This window comes from Tachysurus vachellii, chromosome 1 (assembly GCF_030014155.1).
Source record: "Tachysurus vachellii isolate PV-2020 chromosome 1, HZAU_Pvac_v1, whole genome shotgun sequence".
NCBI classification, from domain to species: domain Eukaryota; kingdom Metazoa; phylum Chordata; class Actinopteri; order Siluriformes; family Bagridae; genus Tachysurus; species Tachysurus vachellii.
Window position 1 is genome coordinate 33,798,811 of NC_083460.1, and position 20,688 is coordinate 33,819,498.

At 39.8% G+C, this 20,688-nt stretch overlaps 1 protein-coding gene across 2 annotated transcripts in view; it reads right to left on the minus strand.

The window, feature by feature from the left end:
- abhd17c (abhydrolase domain containing 17C, depalmitoylase) overlaps positions 1-12,254 on the minus strand; it is a 41,191-nt gene extending 28,937 nt beyond the window's left edge. Inside the window, exons 1-2 of one of the 2 annotated variants that reach the window (XM_060884035.1) lie at positions 12,052-12,254; positions 11,421-11,917 (exon numbers count right to left, since the gene is read on the minus strand). In XM_060884035.1, the coding sequence (XP_060740018.1) occupies positions 11,421-11,905 (485 nt within the window). In that variant the 5' untranslated portion in view covers positions 11,906-11,917; positions 12,052-12,254. Of the gene's footprint in view, positions 1-11,420; positions 11,921-12,051 lie in introns of both variants that reach the window. The other variant, XM_060884025.1, reaches the window with a different exon arrangement.
- Positions 12,255-20,688: the final 8,434 nt, after the last annotated feature.

The following is a 20,688-nucleotide window of genomic DNA, read 5'->3' on the forward strand; positions in this document are numbered from 1 at the left end:
ATATTTCTGAGAAGAAACCATGTCAGAAATATCAGAAAGTAACGGATTTATTCCAGAAAGACTTACACAGAACAGTGTGCCATGCAGTGGGACAAACCTCTGCCCCAAACCCTTCCTCCCAAAAAGCCCCTTATTCAAACACCAAGCTAAATATTTGGGCATCTATTACGCCCAACACCTAGTGAGGAAAAAAATGAAAAAGTTTAACACTGAGGTGTGCAGCTTAGTGCTGTGCATCTGGACCTAGTTTCAAACTAGCACAGAAGTAGAGACACCACATGCTCAGAACAATGGCACATTACATAGCCAAAGTCTTTAAGTTGAGAGAGAGAGAGAGAGCTAGATAAAGAGAGCGCAAGAGATCGAGTGAGAGAGAGAATGAGAGAGCAAAAGAGAGCGAGAAAGAGAGTGAGAAAAAGAGAGAGAGAGAGCCGAGAGCATCCTGACCAGCTGTCTGCCCATCTGCTATGGTAACTACACTTTCAGACCTCACAGCCTACACCGAATGGTGAAGATCATCAGGGTCTCTCTAATAAGCATTGTGGACATCTCCCACCATGCATCTGTAGGTAATAAAGCAGACGTGCTACCAGCACCAGGTTCTGCAGTGGCTTCTTTCCTGTGAGGCAGTCAGAAGTCTCGCCACACTATTGCCTCTTAACACTCACCTGGACTCATCAAACCCACCTGGCAGCTAATCACGTACCAGTGCACAACTGCACTGCACCACTTACACTATGTAGAAGACTGTGATTTGTACTGCAGCTTTAGTCACACACATTACAGTCCTGTAGCAGTCCTTTGTCAGGTTGCCCTCGAATGACATCATCTCTAAGGCTCATTTCTTTAGCAATCATGTTTACAATCAGTGGAGAGATTTTCCCAGCTTGTGCACTACAGTCGTCTCCAAAAACATCACTTTAGTCATGAGATAACATTAATAATAAGAGCTGGGTTTTACTTTGTTTATAAACTGCTGCGACAAAAGGTCATATCTGCTTAAAAGGTCTTAATTGTTGCTTTACAGCAGCCCTGATGTTCAGTCTGAAAGCCATCAGTTCATGTGTCCTGTTAAAACCATGACATGCTTAACTATTATGTCACTGTCGGATTACCTGGTTTAAGAGGACGACCCTTGACCTCGACCAGTCCTTAAAGCGTGACTTGATGTGTACACACACCGGTTTACGACATTGAGAAACTCGTAAAACAGACATATGGCCATCTTCACTGCGGCGCAGTGTGTGTGTGTTGATCAGAGAAGATTCCAACAACAGGACTGAAAGCGGCTCGTAAAAGGAAAATATAGCTGTTGCACCAGGAGGCACGGAACGCATGCGACAGGCCAGTTAGACTAACACTATTAACGCTAATGTCACGTCTCAGGATATTTAGGGTTCCGTTTCAGTCACGCGATTTGTCTGAACTTCTAAAAAACCAGTAAAGGAGAGGAGATGCGAGTTTATCCAGGGACCGCGAGCGAGCTTGCAGCTGAGCCAGCTCTGTTCTTACTGCCTCGATAAGCCATGTAAATATAAACTAAATGTGAAAGCTGAACGGCGAATTTTAATTAGCACTGGTGCCTGGAGAATTGGCTGAAAATATGCTATACTGCATTCGCCCGACATGTCCGACCCACCGTATACAGGAGGGACCGAACGTCTGAGTGCGCAACCAAGAAGTCGATTTCAATTACAAACCATAATTGTCAAGATATATTCTGTAAACAAGACTCAATACAGACTTTATTATTACTACACACGCAATTTTGTAACAACTTTATCAACATTAAGTGTCCATTAAAAAAAAAGACCAGTTTTTTAAAAAATAAATAAATAAAAAAGCAGCACAGAAGTGAGTGAGTATCAGGAATAGTATGCCGTTTGAGACGGCCGTATGGATTCATTTCCATTACACACAAACAAAGTAGTAGCAAGTAGAAGTAAACAACTAACTGAACTTCAACAGACCTGTTCAGATCAACAAACGTAGTGTTTATCTGAAGTACAGGTTTGATGCTTGACAGTCATGCTGGTATGTGGATGAAGTAGGTCTTGGTTTAAGGTCACAAAATACTACAAAACAAAATACTTCAATCCTATTTATATGTATTGTGCTTTTAACAATTCACATTGTCTCAAAGCAGCTTTACAGAAGTGTAGAAACAGAATGAAACAAACACAGGTCCTCTCACTGTCATGTTATTATGAGGGGTATTACTTCTATCTGATGTGTCTCATCGTCGTCTCGTGATGCCTGCGTTGTGTCTCGAATCATAAGTAGCGTCATTTTTTTCTCAACACATAGCTTTACACTGCATTTTAATTCGCTCGGTTTCGTCAGGTTTTATCACGTCTCATGTTCCTGATTCTGCATTATTTATTTCGAGCAGCAAGAAGTGGGATTCGGTACAATCTGCAAGCGGAGCTCAGTCTCTGTACTAGTAGTTGCCAAAGTAATAACATTTATCAAATCACTGGGTACGTGACCCACATCTAGTCACCAAAGGCTGTCGTTCACATCACCGGCAGCTTGCATTCAATATGAATCCTCTGTGTGTGTGTGTGTGTGTGTGTAAACTAAGTGTTACAGTTAAATATACTTAACATCCTAGTAAGTGTTGTTTGACCTTTCATCGAATGCTGAATGAGAAAAGAAAAAAAAATAAATAAATAAAAGCAGCTGGTGACGGTTAAAGTACTGAAATTTTTTAAATGCAGGACACTTTTATAAAGATCTAACAGCTCAGACAAAATCCTTTCCTAGATTCCTGAACTTTTGATTATGTTCTTCCACCGATTACAGCATAGGAAATTGCTCACTTTCTTCTTCGCCGCCAAATGCACGGTGTAGAGCAGAAGAATGTAAGAAAATGGTGCACAGCATGTCATTTAAAACTCAGTAGGGCAGCAGGTCCTCAGGACCGGAGCTGAGAAGCCCTGCCCTATTGTACACGCATCATTTAGCATGAGGATGTGTGAAGGGAAGAGAGCTACTGCACACTGTTTCTGTGAGGAGTGGAAGCTCGGGAGTTAGGAGTCGGCGTGTTAATGAGAGCAGACCCTGAACCTTCTCTCTCTCGCTCTCTCCTACTAATTACTGCACAGAGAGAGACACCTGCAGGGCTGACAGGTGCCACGGCCTCCGTACAGAGACACGGAGAGGGCGGGAGTGACGAAAGTAGACAGACAGAGGCAGTTAAACAGAAAGACACCCCACTGGGCTGAAGGATGGACTTGAGCAAAGACGGTTTTTGGAATCTGAACAAAAATGTTCCACTTGTTTGTTAATTTCCAATAAAAACCTCAAACTGGAACCTTTTTTTCCCCTTCAGCTTCGTGTTGTACAGGTCTGTGAATCTAGAGTCTAAGCCAGGACCAGTGGGAGGTGGGAATACGCCCAGGATGAGGAGTCAGACCGGTCCAACTCAGGACATCATGGAAAATATGACACAAAAAATTAAGAGACAATATGCGTTTGTGATATTTGGAATCTTTAATTTAAAGAATTCAACAAAAAATAATTGCAAACTAAATACAGACTGGAAGCAGCTGATCAGAGTTGATCTAGAAAATTGTAACATTAGCATTAATAATAAACAATTGTCATTATGTAATATTAATAATAATAATAATAATAATAATAATAATAATAATGTTATTTGTTCTAAATGCAAAACAATATACTTACCAAACTACTTTGAGGGTGCAGCAGGGAAGCAAAAATAAAAGGTATAATGAATACACATTAAAAAAGCCTTATGAGCATTGTGAGGTTGGTGAGGTTGTTTTTTCTCTCTCACACACAGACAATCTGTTCTCACAAGGCAGCAGGAACCCAGAGGCGACCGACTCAGACACGCTGTGACCATGTGACAGACAGTTACCTGAGCTCAGGATCAAACCCAGGAGCTCTGAGACAGCAACGCTATCCTCTGTGCCATTCCTGTATCCCTACAAATTACCACATTTACTGAAATATTGAGGTTGAAATGAGACGCAGTTTATTAACCGTGTCGTGGGATAGGGCGGAATCATGGAAATTTAATTTAAATTTCTTCAAGTTCTGCGTGGCATGTTAAGTAGAGGGCTCGCACTTATGCAGCGGTTGATTCATACCCGTGAACCCTCTCCCACTCCCGTACACTGCACAAGGAAAAAGAAAGAAACCCGGCGTGGGGGAAGATTAACATTCTGGAATGAATGCACACAGCCCAATGAACAGACGCACAACTCCTGAGTTCTCCACTAAAGCACTCCAAAATGGAGCAGCGGATGATAAATGCTCTGAAATCCCTCACCGGAGGATACAAGATCGAGTTGCAAATACAACCTGAGCTGGAGTGAGCTGAATCAACACCTTGGCAGGGATTTCCAGAAGGGAGGAGGCAATCACAATGGCTTTCCAATTCAGTAAACAAGTCCACTTTACAGACAATCAATTTCCAAACTTTGCTGCAAGGTTTCAGAGGCAGGAAAATGTTTTTCACATCTCCCAAATAATCAACACTAGTCTGTTGTGTGCTTGCTGTATGGTAACCGCTGATTTATTGTTTTAGGAATAATTATCCGAAAAAAATGGAAAAGCAGGACAGGCGTAAAAGTCATTACCTTGTGCCTGTTGTGTTTAGGGCGGAAATGCGTTTCTGATGAAACACAGCAAAACATGTCAATCTAAGCTACATGGGGACAAAAAGGGAATTGGAGTTAAGACATTTTTCAGAATTTCTCTCACTAAAAAGCAGCTATAAGAATAACAGATGTGGATTTGTCAGAGACAGAATTTACATCTGCTCTAATCATAAGTGGACGAGTTACCTGTGAGTCATTCACACTCCCGGTGTCCTGAACACTTTTAATAGCATTATAATGGCATATATTCAAGTGCATGTGCTACTGCTGGGTGTTAAACCGGCCCGAGAGCGAGCGGCGCCCGAGAGCGAGCGGCGCCCGAGAGCGAGCGGCGCCCGAGAGCGATAGAAACAAGCAGAGACAAATAGAGGCAGACAGACAGTCAGATTAAGAAAGAAATTGAGAAAGACAAGTAGTAAGACAAAAACAGGCAGAAAGAAAGCAAGCAAGTTAAATGGTATCATGTAAAACATTGAGTTGAAAATCTCCTGAAAAAGTCATCATATACCTCATACAAAACAAAAATAAGTAAATCGGGTGAGGTAGATAGGTTCCCCTCACAGTACTATTGAATGAATAAAAGCAAAGGAATTCAAATCAAGAGCTTGACCTAAAGAGAGGGAAATAAAAACATGAAGTAAAAGCAGGTTGCTGACACCAGGTTTACTTGCTGCCTTGCACACATCTTCCGTCAGTCCACACTGAGCACAAAGCACTGAAACTTGACGCTACACACACGCTTATGCTCTTTACAGCATTGCAGACACGGTTTGCATTTCTAGACATGTCCAACAGACGGGAAAGTTCTCGCTCTCGTCTTTTCGCTGCACTTGATTTGACTATTTAACATGATGGCTCAATGGTTTAATAGTTTCCTTTGACAACTTGTCTAAAAGCTCAAAAAGAACTCGAACTTCATTAAAGTCTAGAAATAATTCAGGCCATCTCTGCAAAAAAGTGACGATATTCAAAAGAAACTTTGCACAAAACATCCTAATGAAACAGACTTAAAGTGAGGGATAACAAGGCAGACTGTTAGATGAAAATAATGCAGCATAGACAGACAGATGAAGAGGCAGGTCGAGGCAGGCCGAGGCAGACTTGCGCTGTTATACAAAAATAATGCACACATACTGACAATCAGATACAAGTAGTCAATAACACTACGGTATAAAATGACTAATAACTTCTAAATGGCTTTATTTCTGCATATGCCATAACAGCAGACACACTGATACAGGAAAATAATCAACAATCAATTTCTTTTCTTGATGTTTTCACAGAGCACAGTTTGAGGTCTGCTTCGCTTTAGTCATTAATCGTGTCGTCGTTAACACAACAGTGCATCAAGCCTTATATCCTGTTAGAGCACGTGTTATCTGGGCCAGTCACTAAATAAATAGAGCACGCAGGTTATCTTCAGGGACTCCACATTTAAAAATCCAGAAAGTTCTATTAAAATCAACATGATTGCATACGGACTAAATCTGTTCTCTGGTCTGGACCATCAAGTAAACAAAAGCAGCAAAATGAGCGGCAACTAGTCATTAGATACAGAGCTTTAATTATGGCTGGACTTAAACCAGAGCTGACTTGACTATTTAAGTACAAGTCAAGTAATTCTATGCAAATTATAATTATTTGACTAATTCTATGCAATTTATATACATGAGAAAACTAATGCCTGGGTATAAAACATTTCAAACTTAAAAAAAAAATCCCCAAAAACCTGGACAGAGTTTGTCCATAAGGTCCAAACTGGAGGCAACTTTGGCAAGTGGTCACGTTCCAGCGTAAACACAAGCCAAGTCTGCTTCAAGCCACTAAAGTGAGACTCTGGGTTATACTGATCCACACCCCCCCAACCCCCCTCACCATCCACCATCCCTTCTTCTCTCCATCCCTCACCAACCTCCCTTCTTCTCTCCTTTTCTCACCAACCTCCCCTTCCTTTCACTCTCCCTCCCTACCCCCCTCACCATCCACCTTCCCTTCTTCTCTCCTTTTCTCACCAACCTCCCCTTCCTTTCACTCCCCCTCCCTACCCCCTCACCATCCACCCTCCTTAAACCTCCCTCACCACCCATTCTTCTCTCCATTCCCCTCCCACACACACCTCTCCCTCTGTCCCCCTTCCTTATTCTCCCCCCACACACACACACCTCTCCCTCTGTCCCCCTTCCTTATTCTCTCCCCCCCCACACACACACCTCTCCCTCTGTCCCCCTTCCTTATTCTCCCCCCCACACACACACACACACCTCTCCCTCTGTCCCCCTTCCTTATTCTCTCCCCCCCCACACACACACCTCTCCCTCTGTCCCCCTTCCTTATTCTCCCCCCACACACACACACACCTCTCCCTCTGTCCCCCTTCCTTATTCTCTCTCCCCCCCCACACACACACCTCTCCCTCTGTCCCCCTCCCTTCTTCTCTTCCTCTCTCCCTCACACACACCCTCTTAGTGTCTCAAACACCTTGAGCAAAGCTGGCGCAATTTCAGGAGGAGAAAAAATGATTTGGGGAAAGGTGTTGGGTGGCGATATGCTAATGCTTAAAAAGATTAGCACTAACCTCGACTCTGAGCTAAATTCACTGCTTGGTGAGTTAATATATTATGACGGGGTTCAAAACTATTCAGCCTTTGTTTGAGTGCTGAGAATATATATAATTTTTTTTTTTTTTGAAGTTTTCAACTTTTATCTACCTGCTAATGCAATACAATGAAATACGGATGTGCAGATGCGGCGTGACATTTTAAATAAGGAAGCTATTAATTACTAGATGTTTTACTGGCAATAAGCATAGCGTTAGGCGTAAGGAGCGTGTGCTGCAGAGCTAGTCTGTAATTCCGCCGATCCGTTTTTCAGCGTGTTTAGCCTACAGTGCAAATAAAGTACTGTGACACTCGTCTAACGAGCGTAGGAGGATCGGTTTCACCTACATGCATCGTGTGTATTGGGAAATAAATGAAACAAAAACATAATCGGAGCAAATTCAGATTGGAGGAAAAGTCATTTTGCTGCCTCGACAAGTCACAAGAATACTGAGAAACTGAGTAAATGTTACAGGTTTTGGTGGCAAAAACAGCTCCACCTTCCTTTATGAGGTTTTATCACATTAGCAGACATACTGCAACGAAGACTCAAAATCTATAAACCAATGAATGCAATTTGAACTCTCCTCCTTGTGTCACTCCAACAGAACCACAGGACAGATGTCCCACCGATTAGTGTTGCATTTAGGATGCAGGACCTCTGACTCCTTAATGACTTCGAGGCTTGTCATCAGTGAGATACTATGCATATCTAGTCACATCATCTTTCCCAGAGAACACACAATATTTCAAATAAATAAAAGGTTCTAAATAATGCAGATATGTGAATAAGGTTTATACATGTTACTGCATGTATATGTCAATCAGCGAATACATTAACACTGGTGCACTAGGATACAGATTCTGTTCAGGGTTTTTTCCCTAAACACATAAAACAAACAGAGAAAATAAGTGCTAATTTAAGTGTCTGAGGAAGAGGTAGGTCTTCTGTCATCGTGTGAAGATGGCCAGTGACTCAGTTGTTCGGACATCCACTGGAAGTTCATTCCACCACCTCGGTGCTAGAACAGAGAAGAGTCTTGCTGTATACCGACCTCTTACCCTGAGAGATGGTGCTGGGAGATCTGAGGGAGTGAGGTGCAGCGTGTGAGGAGTGACAAAAGCTCTGAGATAAGAGGGAGCTGGTAGATCTTTGGCTTTGTAGTGTTTTGAATCTGATGCGTGCTTCTACTGAAGACTGGCAAACTGATGACATTCTACTCACATCCACACCCTTTAGCATGTGACCTCTGACTCTTTGTTGCCCAGTTTAAAGCCCAACAAATTTCCACTTGTCAGCTCACTAAACAGCGAGCGGTGATGGAGATGGCCTAAAAAGTCCATGTGTTTGTGTGTTCTAAATGCAGTGAAAGTGTTCTCTCTCTCTCTCTAAACTTTACAGCTTTGAGATAATCAGAAACCTTTAAATTCAAAAGTGTGGTCACAATTTAAGCCCACAAAGCAACTTAAACAGATAGAAATATAAATTTTTTTTTTTTATACATTTATACATAATGAGCAAGCAAAAGGAACACAAAAAGCATTGAAATTTATCACACGCAAACTCACCTTGTTTCTGAATACAGTATGAATCAAGCATCTTGATATTCACACGCTTATTAAGACGATCTCTAACAAAAAGTAATCACTTAGGCCATCCTTAACAATATTTTGGTTTGCAGTAAGTTTTAAAAAAAAAAAAAAAAAAAAAAAAAAAAAAAAAAAAAAAGTCGGTAGGTAGGTCTATATCTTTTTTTTTCAAGTTTCAATGTAAAAATTTTTTTTACAATTTTGGTGACGGTGATTGAAATTAGATGGTATGAAATTAGACAAATTAGCATATCGTGACGTCACTGACTGGGTCTTCAACCCATGCCTTCGGGGCACATCATTGCAAACCTTATTTTGATGCAGGACATATAGACCACAAACAAATTTGTAGCCTTCGTTTGTATGTAGGCCTAGGCAATTTATCTATTTACAATACTTACTAAAATATAATTAATATTATTTTATTGCTTTTGTATTAGTTGTCCGAAGAGTAAAAAAAAAATTTGGTCGGTCTTAACGCAAATTTACAACAGGCAAGTCGGTCAGACTTAAAGTAAAAAATAAATTAAAAAAAAAAAATTTGAGTCGGTCCTAAATTGACATGGTCGGTCGGGTTACGGCAAACAAGAATATTTTTAAGGATGGCCTAAATGAGTCCTTCTGTGTGAATGATGAAACAGAGCTGATGGTCAAGCACAATACACTGGTAAAAGCTGGGTTCTAGGGTTCTCTGTAGACATAATTTACTCCCCTAACCAGCTGAACTTAATCTCTAAATATAAGAAATTTGATCAACTTAAGAATTTATCATTGCTGTTGTATCTCCTGCTGATATTTTCACAAACGATTTCTATCATTAATGCTGAAATACTCGCAGCTCTGTGACGTCTTGCATCGTCTGTTCATTAACACGACAGTGTACATTAGGCACACATGGGTGCGTTCATTTATTTACTTTTTTACAAACACGAGTAAGAGTTTCACACATGGTATCAAAAAGATGCAAAATACTGATGATTTATTTCTAGCAATCCTGTTAATAGGAGCTATATAGAGCTTGAAAGTTAGTCACTCTTCAACCTGGTCATCCTTTCTGGAATGTTACTGACCAGGAATTCCTGCTCTAGGGATAGATATAGTACAACTACACACACACACACACACACTTTCACAAACTAGCAGCACTACTAATGGATACTACCATTAATATACACCTTTTCATTTTTTTTTTTAAATGAAGGCCAGTGAAAGGCAAAGTGCTTGTTCGTTGTTACTGTAAATAAATTCTCTGCAGTACGAGTGTTTCAGTAAGGCCCAAAATATCCAACCGAGTCTAGCCGTTTACACTGAATCAATCAACATATAAGACTTGTGGCTGGATGAAATTATTGAATGCATTAAGATGTTACAAATACTACAAGGTTTTCCGCACTGTTGTAAATTGAACGCAGGTGTCTATAAAATCCATTTTATACCCCTTTAGGATGCTTATTCTGGGTTCCCATGGACGAGCAGTTGCAACTCCCAGACACTCCAGCAAAGTGACGTAAGGCAAATCTCCTGAAGCACGTGCTAACAGACTCTGGACCAAGGAATCAGGCAGTATGATGGACGCATCAGTGTTTGGCAAATGCTTAAAGATATTCCGCTACATACCAAAATGCAGTGCCAACAGTGAAGTCTGAACGAGGAGGAATAAATGGTCTGGATGTTTTACAAGGTTTGGGTTCCTTAGCTCCAGTAAACATTAACATTTTATACAATAGCATGCTTCAGACTTTGCTGCACCAGTCTGGAAAAGGCCCCAGTGCACAAAGACAGTTAATCTATAAGCATATGTGCTGGTCCCAGTTAACCTACAATCTGTCCGGTATTAGAGTTAGTGTGACAAATTCTGCCATTGATCTATTATTTCTAGTAGATTATTTCTTGCAAATAGAAAGGGGAAGTTTTGAGAATGTTTGCTTCTCTTTTTTTTTTTTGGCTACTTTCCGTATTCAACCTGCAAAAACATGGCACACAAACACGACTGACAAATCTACAAACAGCGGGAACATGGCAGAGCTTTCAGGAAGCCGCTCCACACTTTTAGCCTGAACTACAACATGCTGAATGTAACGCTTGGGACTGAACGGGCACAAATTCCCCCACACACACTTTTCAAAAAAAATTCCAATAAAACATAAATAAACAATCCACAAACCCTCTGGCTGTGTTTACTGATATTATGTAGAGAAGCAGTATTTGTGTGTATTAACTAGCCAGTGTGTGTCTGCAATCAGCCTAGAAATCAATAAACCAGGATGTGGTAGCTCAGTGGTTAAGGTGTTCGACTACTGATCGGAAGGAAGGTCATTGGTTCGAATCCCAGGTCCACCAAGCTGCCATCCCTGAGCAAGGCCCTTAACCCTCAATTGCTCAGGTGTATCCTGAAATAAAAATGTAAGTCACTCTGGATAAGAGTGTCTGCTAAATGCTGTAAATGTAAATAAACCTTGAATCAGTTGTAAATGACTGAAGGTTGGATTTTACCGCCACGTGTGTATCATTCCTGTGTACTGAAGACCCACAGGGCTGTTAAACACACTGCACGCTGACAGCTTGATCAGTGATGTTTAAGTGATGCTGTGATTCTACTCACTTGTTCCTGAGCACCTGCCAGGCCGCCTCGATATCCGCGTACAGGTTCTTCTCGGACGGTTTCCCGGTGCTCTGTCCGTACCCGGAGTAGTCGTATGAGAAGACGTTGCAGTTAATGCGCGAGCCGAGGCCGATGTAGAAGCTGCACATCTGTCCGAGGTCCACGGCGTTGCCGTGAGAAAAGAGCAGCGTGTAGCGGCTACTGGGCGCGCAGCGGACGAACATACACAACACGCGGTTACCGCGACTCGTGCGCGTGCCAAACACCTCAACGGCGTCCAGCTCGCGCTGGGAGTACTGCCAATCCGCGCGCTCGCTCAGGTGCAAGCTGCACGCGCCCTCAGTATCCGTGTGCACCGAGTACGTAGGCTCCGGGGGCAGGAAGGCCAGTTTAGCGGCGATGCGGCTCGGGCAGGGCGGGCAGCAGAACAGCCAGCAGAGCTCGCCCAGAGAGAAGCCGTTCATTCTCGGGCCTTGCTCAGGCATTGATGCGTTAAACTGCTAACGTTTAATCACAAAGCACACGGAAGGGGGGGGAAAAAAACTACGCTTTAGAAATGGTTTATTTAGCAAGCAAGCTAATCAATACAAGCTAAGCTAATAAGCTAGTCAATGCAGCGTTAGCTACGTACCGCTTTCTGTGGCGCCTCTTAAATCAGTCGATTAACATCTTAAGATCTTTGCTTACCGCAAATACGACGTTGCTAAATAATTCTCCGACCCTTTAAATTAAAAATTCGGTTCCAGCTGTAAGTTAGCTTAGCCATACACAATGGAAGCAGCCATTTCTCCTGCTACAGTTAGGCCAAGTATAAGACTTCCGGTAGAAGCGGAAATCCTGTCAAACCGGAAGACAATGACGTCGCGTAAAGTAAAAAATAAATAAATAAATAGTCGTGTCAAGTATTTTTTTTAATCTTTACAGGGAAGAAGGCCCGAGCTATCCGTTCATTTATTTTGTATTTATTTAAACATTATTATTGCCACGTTAAACACAACATTTATGCTTTTTATTAAAAGCTAAAACACTGCTATAAATTTTAATATAAACAGTCAACCAAGAATATTATTCAGTTTCCATAACAATTCTGCTAAAATGGGGACAACATATGTAGAAATAAATTTGAGGTAGTTTAATATCTATTTAAAATCCAGCACATGGTCAGCCATCTTAAACATGACCTGGTTGAAAAAGCACGTACAGAAGTAATCCATATTAGCAGCACACCAGGCTCTCCAAGCACCGAGATGCTTTTCTGCTCACCGTGATTGTAAAGAGTGGTTATTTGAGTTACAGTAACCTTCCTGTCAGTCTGTCGTTTTCCTCAGACCTCACTCTTTTATCTCACCAGCCACAAAACTGCAGGGTCAATGGATGTTGTTTGTTTTACACTTCATTCTTTCTGAATTCATTAAACCAGCATGCCTGGCACCAACAACCATGCCTTGGTTAAAGTCACTGATGTCAATTTTCCCCCATTCTGATGTCTAACATTAACTAAAGTGCATGACACACACTCACATCAACTGTATGGACTGCACAGACCTACACCAAATATACACACTTCCAATATACATCCATCAAACTGTTTACATGCTGTTTTTGCTCTTTGCACATGCTGTCTCACATTTTAGTTGATTGCTGTTTTGCACAATACTTTACAATATCTCATGTAACTGCTGCTATAATACTGTGTTTACTCCAATATTTCTGCCCACGCAATATTTATTGAACATATAGTATTTACACTGGTCACGCTGTTTTTTTTTATTGTCTTTTGTGTAATAACTTGTATTTTTTTTTGTTTTTTTGTCTTTTTTGTCTTGTCCTGCACTGTTTGCACCAGGTTGCACAGATGCACTTTATGTATCTAGAACTACTTACTAAGTCCTTAGCTCTGTCTTTGTTTTATGTAGCACCATGATCCTGGAGAAACGTTGTCTCATTTCACTGTGTACTGCAACAGCTATACAGTATATGGATGAAATGACACTAAAAGCTTCTTGGCTTGACTTGATGTACCTGTATAATTTTTGCACTGTGCTGCTACTCAGTTTTGGCTGATTTTGAGTAGTATGAGTAATATATACATTGAGAACAATCTGTATTATTTTAAGTATTTTAATAATTTCACTTTAAATGGTTTCAATCAAAACTGGACAACATTTTTTTTAAATATTAAAAAAAAATTATTTGTTTTTCTGAACCCTGGCCTCTGAAGGGATGTACTATGTAGTGCTCTTGTCTTGATTGTATATTTTCTCTATTTATGATAAAAAAAAAAAAAATCACTGCTCTATGTAAAATGCTACCTAATCAGGACTCTGGGTCACTGAGTCTTTGTTAAGTACATCAGCTCAGTGATACATGATCATATTAGTACTCATTAGCTCATATGTCACTCTGACCTCTGGAACATCATCCCAACTCTGGAACAGTGGAAAATCTAAACTCACTTTGTAACCAGAAATGTTGATATACGAAAATAACTACATTCATCTAAATAACCATGCATACTATTCAAAATATAATAATATCATAGTGGTACATACCAAGCTCACTGATTTACATGAATAACATCCTAAAGTAACATTATGTCTTTAGTAAAATAAGTTTCTTTCTGGGTTAATGGAATTGAAATAGAACTATATATTACTAAGAAAATAACAAATAAAATAATGAGATGATTTTTGAATAACAAGGTTAAATGTTTATTTTTCAGGACTCAATCTTTCCCCAGATTCTCAATCTGTGCTTCACTGTTTTTGCATAGGCTTGTCTAACCTAATATTCTCAACAACGATAAGCCAAGAAATCAGCAGGGACTTTGGACAAAATGCTAAAACCACAGTAAGGCAATCAGACATTCACAGTTTCAAAGGCATAGTTGGTAAATGACCAAGCTGGAACACTGTTTCTTTCAGATTATATAAGCAATACATTGAGTGTGATATCCAGGCTTGTGGCAGGACAGATGGATGAGACATGCAGAAGAATGAACCAATGAACATCTCAGATTGTTTTTAAATTTCAGATGCTTTGGTCAGAGACTTTGGTTTCTTCAGTCACAGTCCACTAAAAGAAACAACAGTCTGTGCTTTGGATTTCAACAGACATTTTCCCGTACTGACTTTAATTTGTATCTTGATGTATTTGAGTCCTCAGTGCAGTGGTATATGGACTGTCTCACAGAGGCCTCCTGTTTTACTAGTTTTCCACAACCGCCTCAGGCTCCGAAGTGTTATTACCTATGAGTGCAGCAACAAAAATCTTACAACAAGCAAAATAAAAAGGAACTGTCGGTTTAATCAGATTTCCAGAGGTAACACCTATTTACTGCAACTTATTATCAGAACAGATGCTCTTTTATAACCTAGCAGATTATAATGTTTATGCTTTTTCAGCACTTCTCTTCTATCCCTCACACATGCACCTTCTGCTGCGAATATATTAAAGCTATATTCAAAGTCTCAGAGTCAGATGGTTTATTTTTATCTTCAGTTCAAAGTAAGAAGGATCAATTCTACTTGTGAGAATCAAATATTTTCCAATAGTACTACTTGAAGAAAAAACAATGTTTGATCCTTTGGAAATATCAGCGAGCCCATTTTCCGATTTCTAATAAATCATGACAAAAAGTCATTCGTGGTGAAATCCTTATCAAAGGTTGACAACTTTAGATTACAACAAATTGCTGTGTGTAGTAGAGCCACTTTTGCTAGATTGCAGAGTCTGAGTGTGTCGTAAGAGCCACTTGAGATCTCGGCATGCACTTGTGCAATTGTGTCTCGTTCCTACATTTGTACTCAGACGTCTATAGTAAAGGTCAACTGGGATTTAATGGCAGGAAGTGAAACAACAGGTTGTATTGGGAAAAGAATGGGGAGAAATGACAAATCTTCCTGTCATCCATTTTTTCCTGCATTTGTTCTCACCTCTTCTATTTCAGCATGAGTCTCAGCAGTATCCCTTTGCATAGTACTTAATTGAACATTGGTGCACAAACCCAATGTCTAGATGTGTATTCTTTCAGCATGCTGTGAACTTTTGAGAAGACAGTAAATTAATCTATTATGCTTGCTATGCTCTAGGTTCAGGTTCATTCCTTAGCTTGTGTTCCAGTCTGTGCAGAGGTTTGCATGGTATTTATATGTTTGTGTGGGTTTACTCCAGATTCGGCAGTTTTCTACTGGCAGTAGGTGGATTGGCAGGTCTAAAATTAGCCCTAGGTAAGAACTGCGTGTTTATTTGTTTGTATGTGTGGTGCCGTGCGATGGACTGGTATCCCATTCATGGCCTGTTCCCTTATGCTCACTGCTCCTAGGATAGCCTCTAGATCTAACAGAACTTTGACCAGAGTATGGTGCTTCCAAAAAAATGATTTGCTTGAATGTGTGGGGGAGATTCTATTCTATTAATCAGAAATAATAGTTCAAGTGAACTCTTTCCTAAGTTGCAGAGAAGAACGCAGCAGAGTCCAGTGGAATATCAAACATATTTATTCAATACACTTGCAAGTGTGAAGTCAGTCTGTCCCGACCTAAGTCTGAACAGAGTGAGTTAGTTGGTTTGTAAAGCAGTTCTCTATTTATACAAGATACTGGACCCAAGGTTCATAATTATGTGTCCGTGTGGCATCTTCCACTGATCTTGTCATCCTCTAATCATGTCATTTCACAGGCAGGGCAACGGTCACACTGTCATTTCCCATACATCTGCAAAGTTCTTATCTTTCATGCTTAGTGTGCAGGTTGGAAAACAGTTCAGTCCCCCTTTGTTATCATTGCTGTTCCTAATTTCAGGTGTGTGTGTGTGTGTTGATAAAGAATGTTCATTAATGTTCATCATGTTAATTTTTGTTATTCACAACAATTTTCTATTACAAATGAATATTTACTGTGTATTACTATTTCATTCTTTCATTATTTTATACGATTTCACAATTACATCCTTCACTCAGAAAGTTATATCATTTGTATTCTGAGTGTCAGATCCTGACTAGACTGTAGCACCTCTAAATACTAGCATTACTTTATATGGTTCTGCCTCATTTGTAACTTATTTTGTTCTTTGTTTTTCCAAATGAACAAATCTAGAATTATATGCAGCCTAAACCTCCTTCAACTGTACCCTGATCGACCATTGTAGATCACAACTCTTTTTTTATTTGGCTCCCTCGCATTTTCCGTATTTCATTAACATAACAAGACACAGATCTCCAGATGGCCTTGCATTAATGGCTTTGTGCAAATGAAGAGCAGTTGCCTGAGAGCTCAAGTTAACAATGACCAGAATGCTCATGGGCCGCTGCTAAACAAAACAGAGATGGCAATAACAACAAAAGACTTCTGGATGGTTTAGGACAGCACTGGTGGGAGCCATCCAGTGTGATGAGTCAAACCTGGACAAAACCCACCCGATTCACGTCCTGCTTTTGGGAACATAGCAACCCAAAACTGATACTTTGTCAAAAACAAACAGCATTCTTGGATGTGCTCTAAGAGCCGCTTTGGCACAGTAGTGCTTATTTAATTGGCGAGCGGTGGCTCTCAGCTATCAGCGATTACCGCCTCTGGAAAGGCAGATCTATGTGTTATTGGAGATTAAAAACAGGAATACTTGAGAACAGGCTCTCCTGGGTGCTAAAGTACTCTCTGTGAAGCTAGCAAAAGGTTATTGCTAGTGGAAAGACCCAGTGAGAAAGGCACTGTGGGGCTACCATTCATCTGAACAATGCTAGAAGGTATGACAGGGCCTCCGCATATGTGCATTTCCTTTCAGAGTGAACGGTTCCATGGTTTTGAAGCAGAGTGAGACACAAGTCGCAATTAGGATTATATGCTCCATCAAACTTTCTGTAAGGTTTACACACATACATTCTTCCCACCATTGTGTCCAAGAATTCACTATTTTATGCTAAAACACAATTGTTTGATTCATTTTCCCATGTTTACCTCTGAAAACATTGTCATTTCCTAAGATTAAGACGTACAAGAAGTATGTGTCATTAAAGCTGAAATACTCTTTTTCCATTCGAATAGTTGGATTTATTTTTTTTTATGTTGTGCGGTGAGTAGCATTGCCATTTTTTCAGCTCTAGGATCACTAGTTGTATCCTGACCACGGAGTTTCACATATTCACACCCACGTGGGTTTCCGCTATGTTCTCTGGTTTCCTTTTCCTTCTTCCCAAAGAACATTCCAGTATATGGATTGGCAACTGTAATAGAGTGAATAAGTAGAATGACAGGCGTCTCATCCAGGCCTTGTGTCCAGAGTTCCCAGGATATGTTCCCTAGCCACTGTGACCTTAACAAGGATAAAGTTTATAGAAAATGAAAGAAGGTGCATTTAGTAAACAAGGGATGAAATCGATGGTTTAAAAAGTGACTATTAATGTAGTGTTTCATGCTTATTTGAATGTGTGAAAAGAAACTGCTCTGCTTCTTTTCTGTTCTGGTTTTAAATTAGGTTGCATCATCTGTCAAAAGTGGATATTTAGCAACCACAGGAGCTCTCTCACTCAGAACCTTCACATTCATCCTTCTGTTCAAAAGTAATTATCATACAGATTCAAAGCACTGATTTACATTTATGGGGCCAATTATTGGTCCATTCTTAACCTCAGTATACACTAGAGCTTAGTGATCAGATCACATGATCTCTCAGAAGTTGTTAAAATTCTAATACAATCATTATCTTTTTCCAGACTACTGGTCTAGTTACTAGCCACACCTTGCATACTATATCACCTTTACAGAGCATCTGAATGTTGCTGCAACCTTGGTTCAGAACAAAGAGTTTCTTTGAATGTCCTTCTCTTAGACCAAATATGCTCGGTAAGGCAAGATGACACTACTTTAGTGTCTTGTTTCCTCAATGGTGCAATAATCATCCTCTTCCACTCCAAATGTCCAGTTGTAACCAATCCTTACAAAAAAAAATAATAAACAAACAAAAAAAACACTTTAAAATGAATTACTTATTTGTATTTCTGTTTATTGCCGTTTATTGCTTATGCCCCCCCATTCAGGCTCTACAAACAGCTTAAGTCTCTGGTTATGAACTCCGCATTTCCCCAAAACACATTCTTTAAGCAATTTATTGCATTGAAGCTTTTATCTGTTCTTACTCTTTGTAAACTTGATGATAAATATACTGTAAATATTTTAAAAAATAAAGGTTCTGTCTATCCTTGTGCCTCAAGTACAGGTTATGTGAAGGGGACAAACTTAAGAATCTATAAAGATGCTACCAAAGAGTGTTAATTTTTTTAGCATAACTCTCACGCTAAATGCGTTATGATTTAAATCTATACATTCCCCCAAATGCTTATTTAGTAAACATGTCGATAAAGAAATGTCCTTGCTAGGGCAGGTCACAGAGCTTAGCAGCTGAGGATTAAATGCCTTGCATAAGGGCCCAAAAGTGTCTCTTGAGTTTTGAACACAAGCTTCCAGTCAGAACCTGATTGTGCTGATTGTCACAATAGAACTGCTGAGCTACCACTTATACGAGAGATGGAATTTATTGATCTGTATTTTGTTTCTATATTAAATACCCACTTCAGGAGGATTTAGGAGAGATCCTTCACCTCGCCAACTGAAGTCCACTTTCAGTATGGCCGCTTAAGACTAATAGCACTGTCCAAAACAACTAGGGCACATAAAAGTGTCAGAGGCACCTTTGTTTTGCAAGTTAGGATGTAGACCTGCTGGGGTGAGGATATGTAGTACTGGCAAAAACACTGTCACTGATTTTTATTATTTCACTTTGAGAAGTTTCCGAATCGTTTATATGATATATAGCTCTGACGCATCGCTGGAGATGATATTTATGCTATACTGCAGTACTATCTATCTGGGTCAGATAGAGCTTCCAAATGCTATAGGCAATGAGTGTAAACAAGTTTCTGAATATATTTTAGAATGGCGAAAAAAAAATAGGTTACCGAATGTGCAAATGGGTAAATAATGGGTAAATAAAAGTCTACACACCCCTAATTAAATGACAAAAAAATAATAACCTGGTTGTATAAGTTTGCAAATCCTTTTATAATCGGAGAGGTGGCGTCAGCTCTTATTGTAGAATTTGTTTCTTCATCAAACCGTTGACGCCATAGTCTGCATAGAGCTTACAAAGCATTCATGGAATCTCATTTGTTGAAAGGTATCAATCAGGAAAGAGGCATATAAAAGAATTTTAAAAACATTAGCTGTACCACGGAACACCATAAACGTCATTATCAACAAATAGAGAAAATGGAGCAAAGCAGTGACATCAACAGACCAGGACATCTTTCCAAATTTACAAGAAAAGTAAAAGTACAAGCAAAAAAACTTACCATGGAGTCTTTCAAGAGACTTATGGCAACATTATGAGCTGCAGTACTGATTAGTCTCTGAATGTGACAACAGTCATATACTTTGAATGTATATGGTTGTTGTCATGAAGGCTATGGTTAAAAGAAAGCTTTTTCTCACAGAAAGCATCCAAGCCACTAAATCTCTATAAACCATGGAGCAAAATGTGTTATGGTTTCATAAGTCCAATTTTTTGTTGAAAAAACCCCAAAACATGCCACTACCCGTAACCTTTGACACTATATGAATAAACAATGAAAAAAATACAGTTCCAGTTTTATTGTGCTAGTATTACTAGTACTTTGTGGAATGAAATGAGTAGTAAAGGAACCTATATTGAACTCTACAAACAGCTTAAGTCTCTGGTTATGAATGCTACATTTCCCAAAAACACATTCTTCAAACAATTTATTTCATTGAAGCTTTTATCTGTTCTTACTCTTTGTAAACCTGATGATAAATATAATTATTTAAAAAATAATAAAGGTTCTGTCTATCTTTGTGCCTCAAGTACAGGTTCTGTGAAGGGGACAGACTAAAGAATCCATAAAAATGCTACCGAAGAGTGTTTTTTTTGTTAAAGAATAAACAAACCATGCCACTACCCGTCACACCAAAGAACACCATACTGACAATGCATAAGGGTGGAGGCAGCATGATGGTTTCTGAACTAGGTTTTTTTTTATGAAAGTGGCAGGAATCATGAAGAGTTACAAATACCTGCCGTTTTTAAGATGAAGATGAAAAAGGTTGTTAGCACATATGTTGTTAGCATATATATATGGAGTCATGGGCAGATACTGTACATGAGAGTAAGTCTTTAATTCATGACATATCTTTTCTTTTCACTTGCCTTTCTCAGATTAAATACCAGAACTGAAACAGAGATAATACTGGCTTTTAAC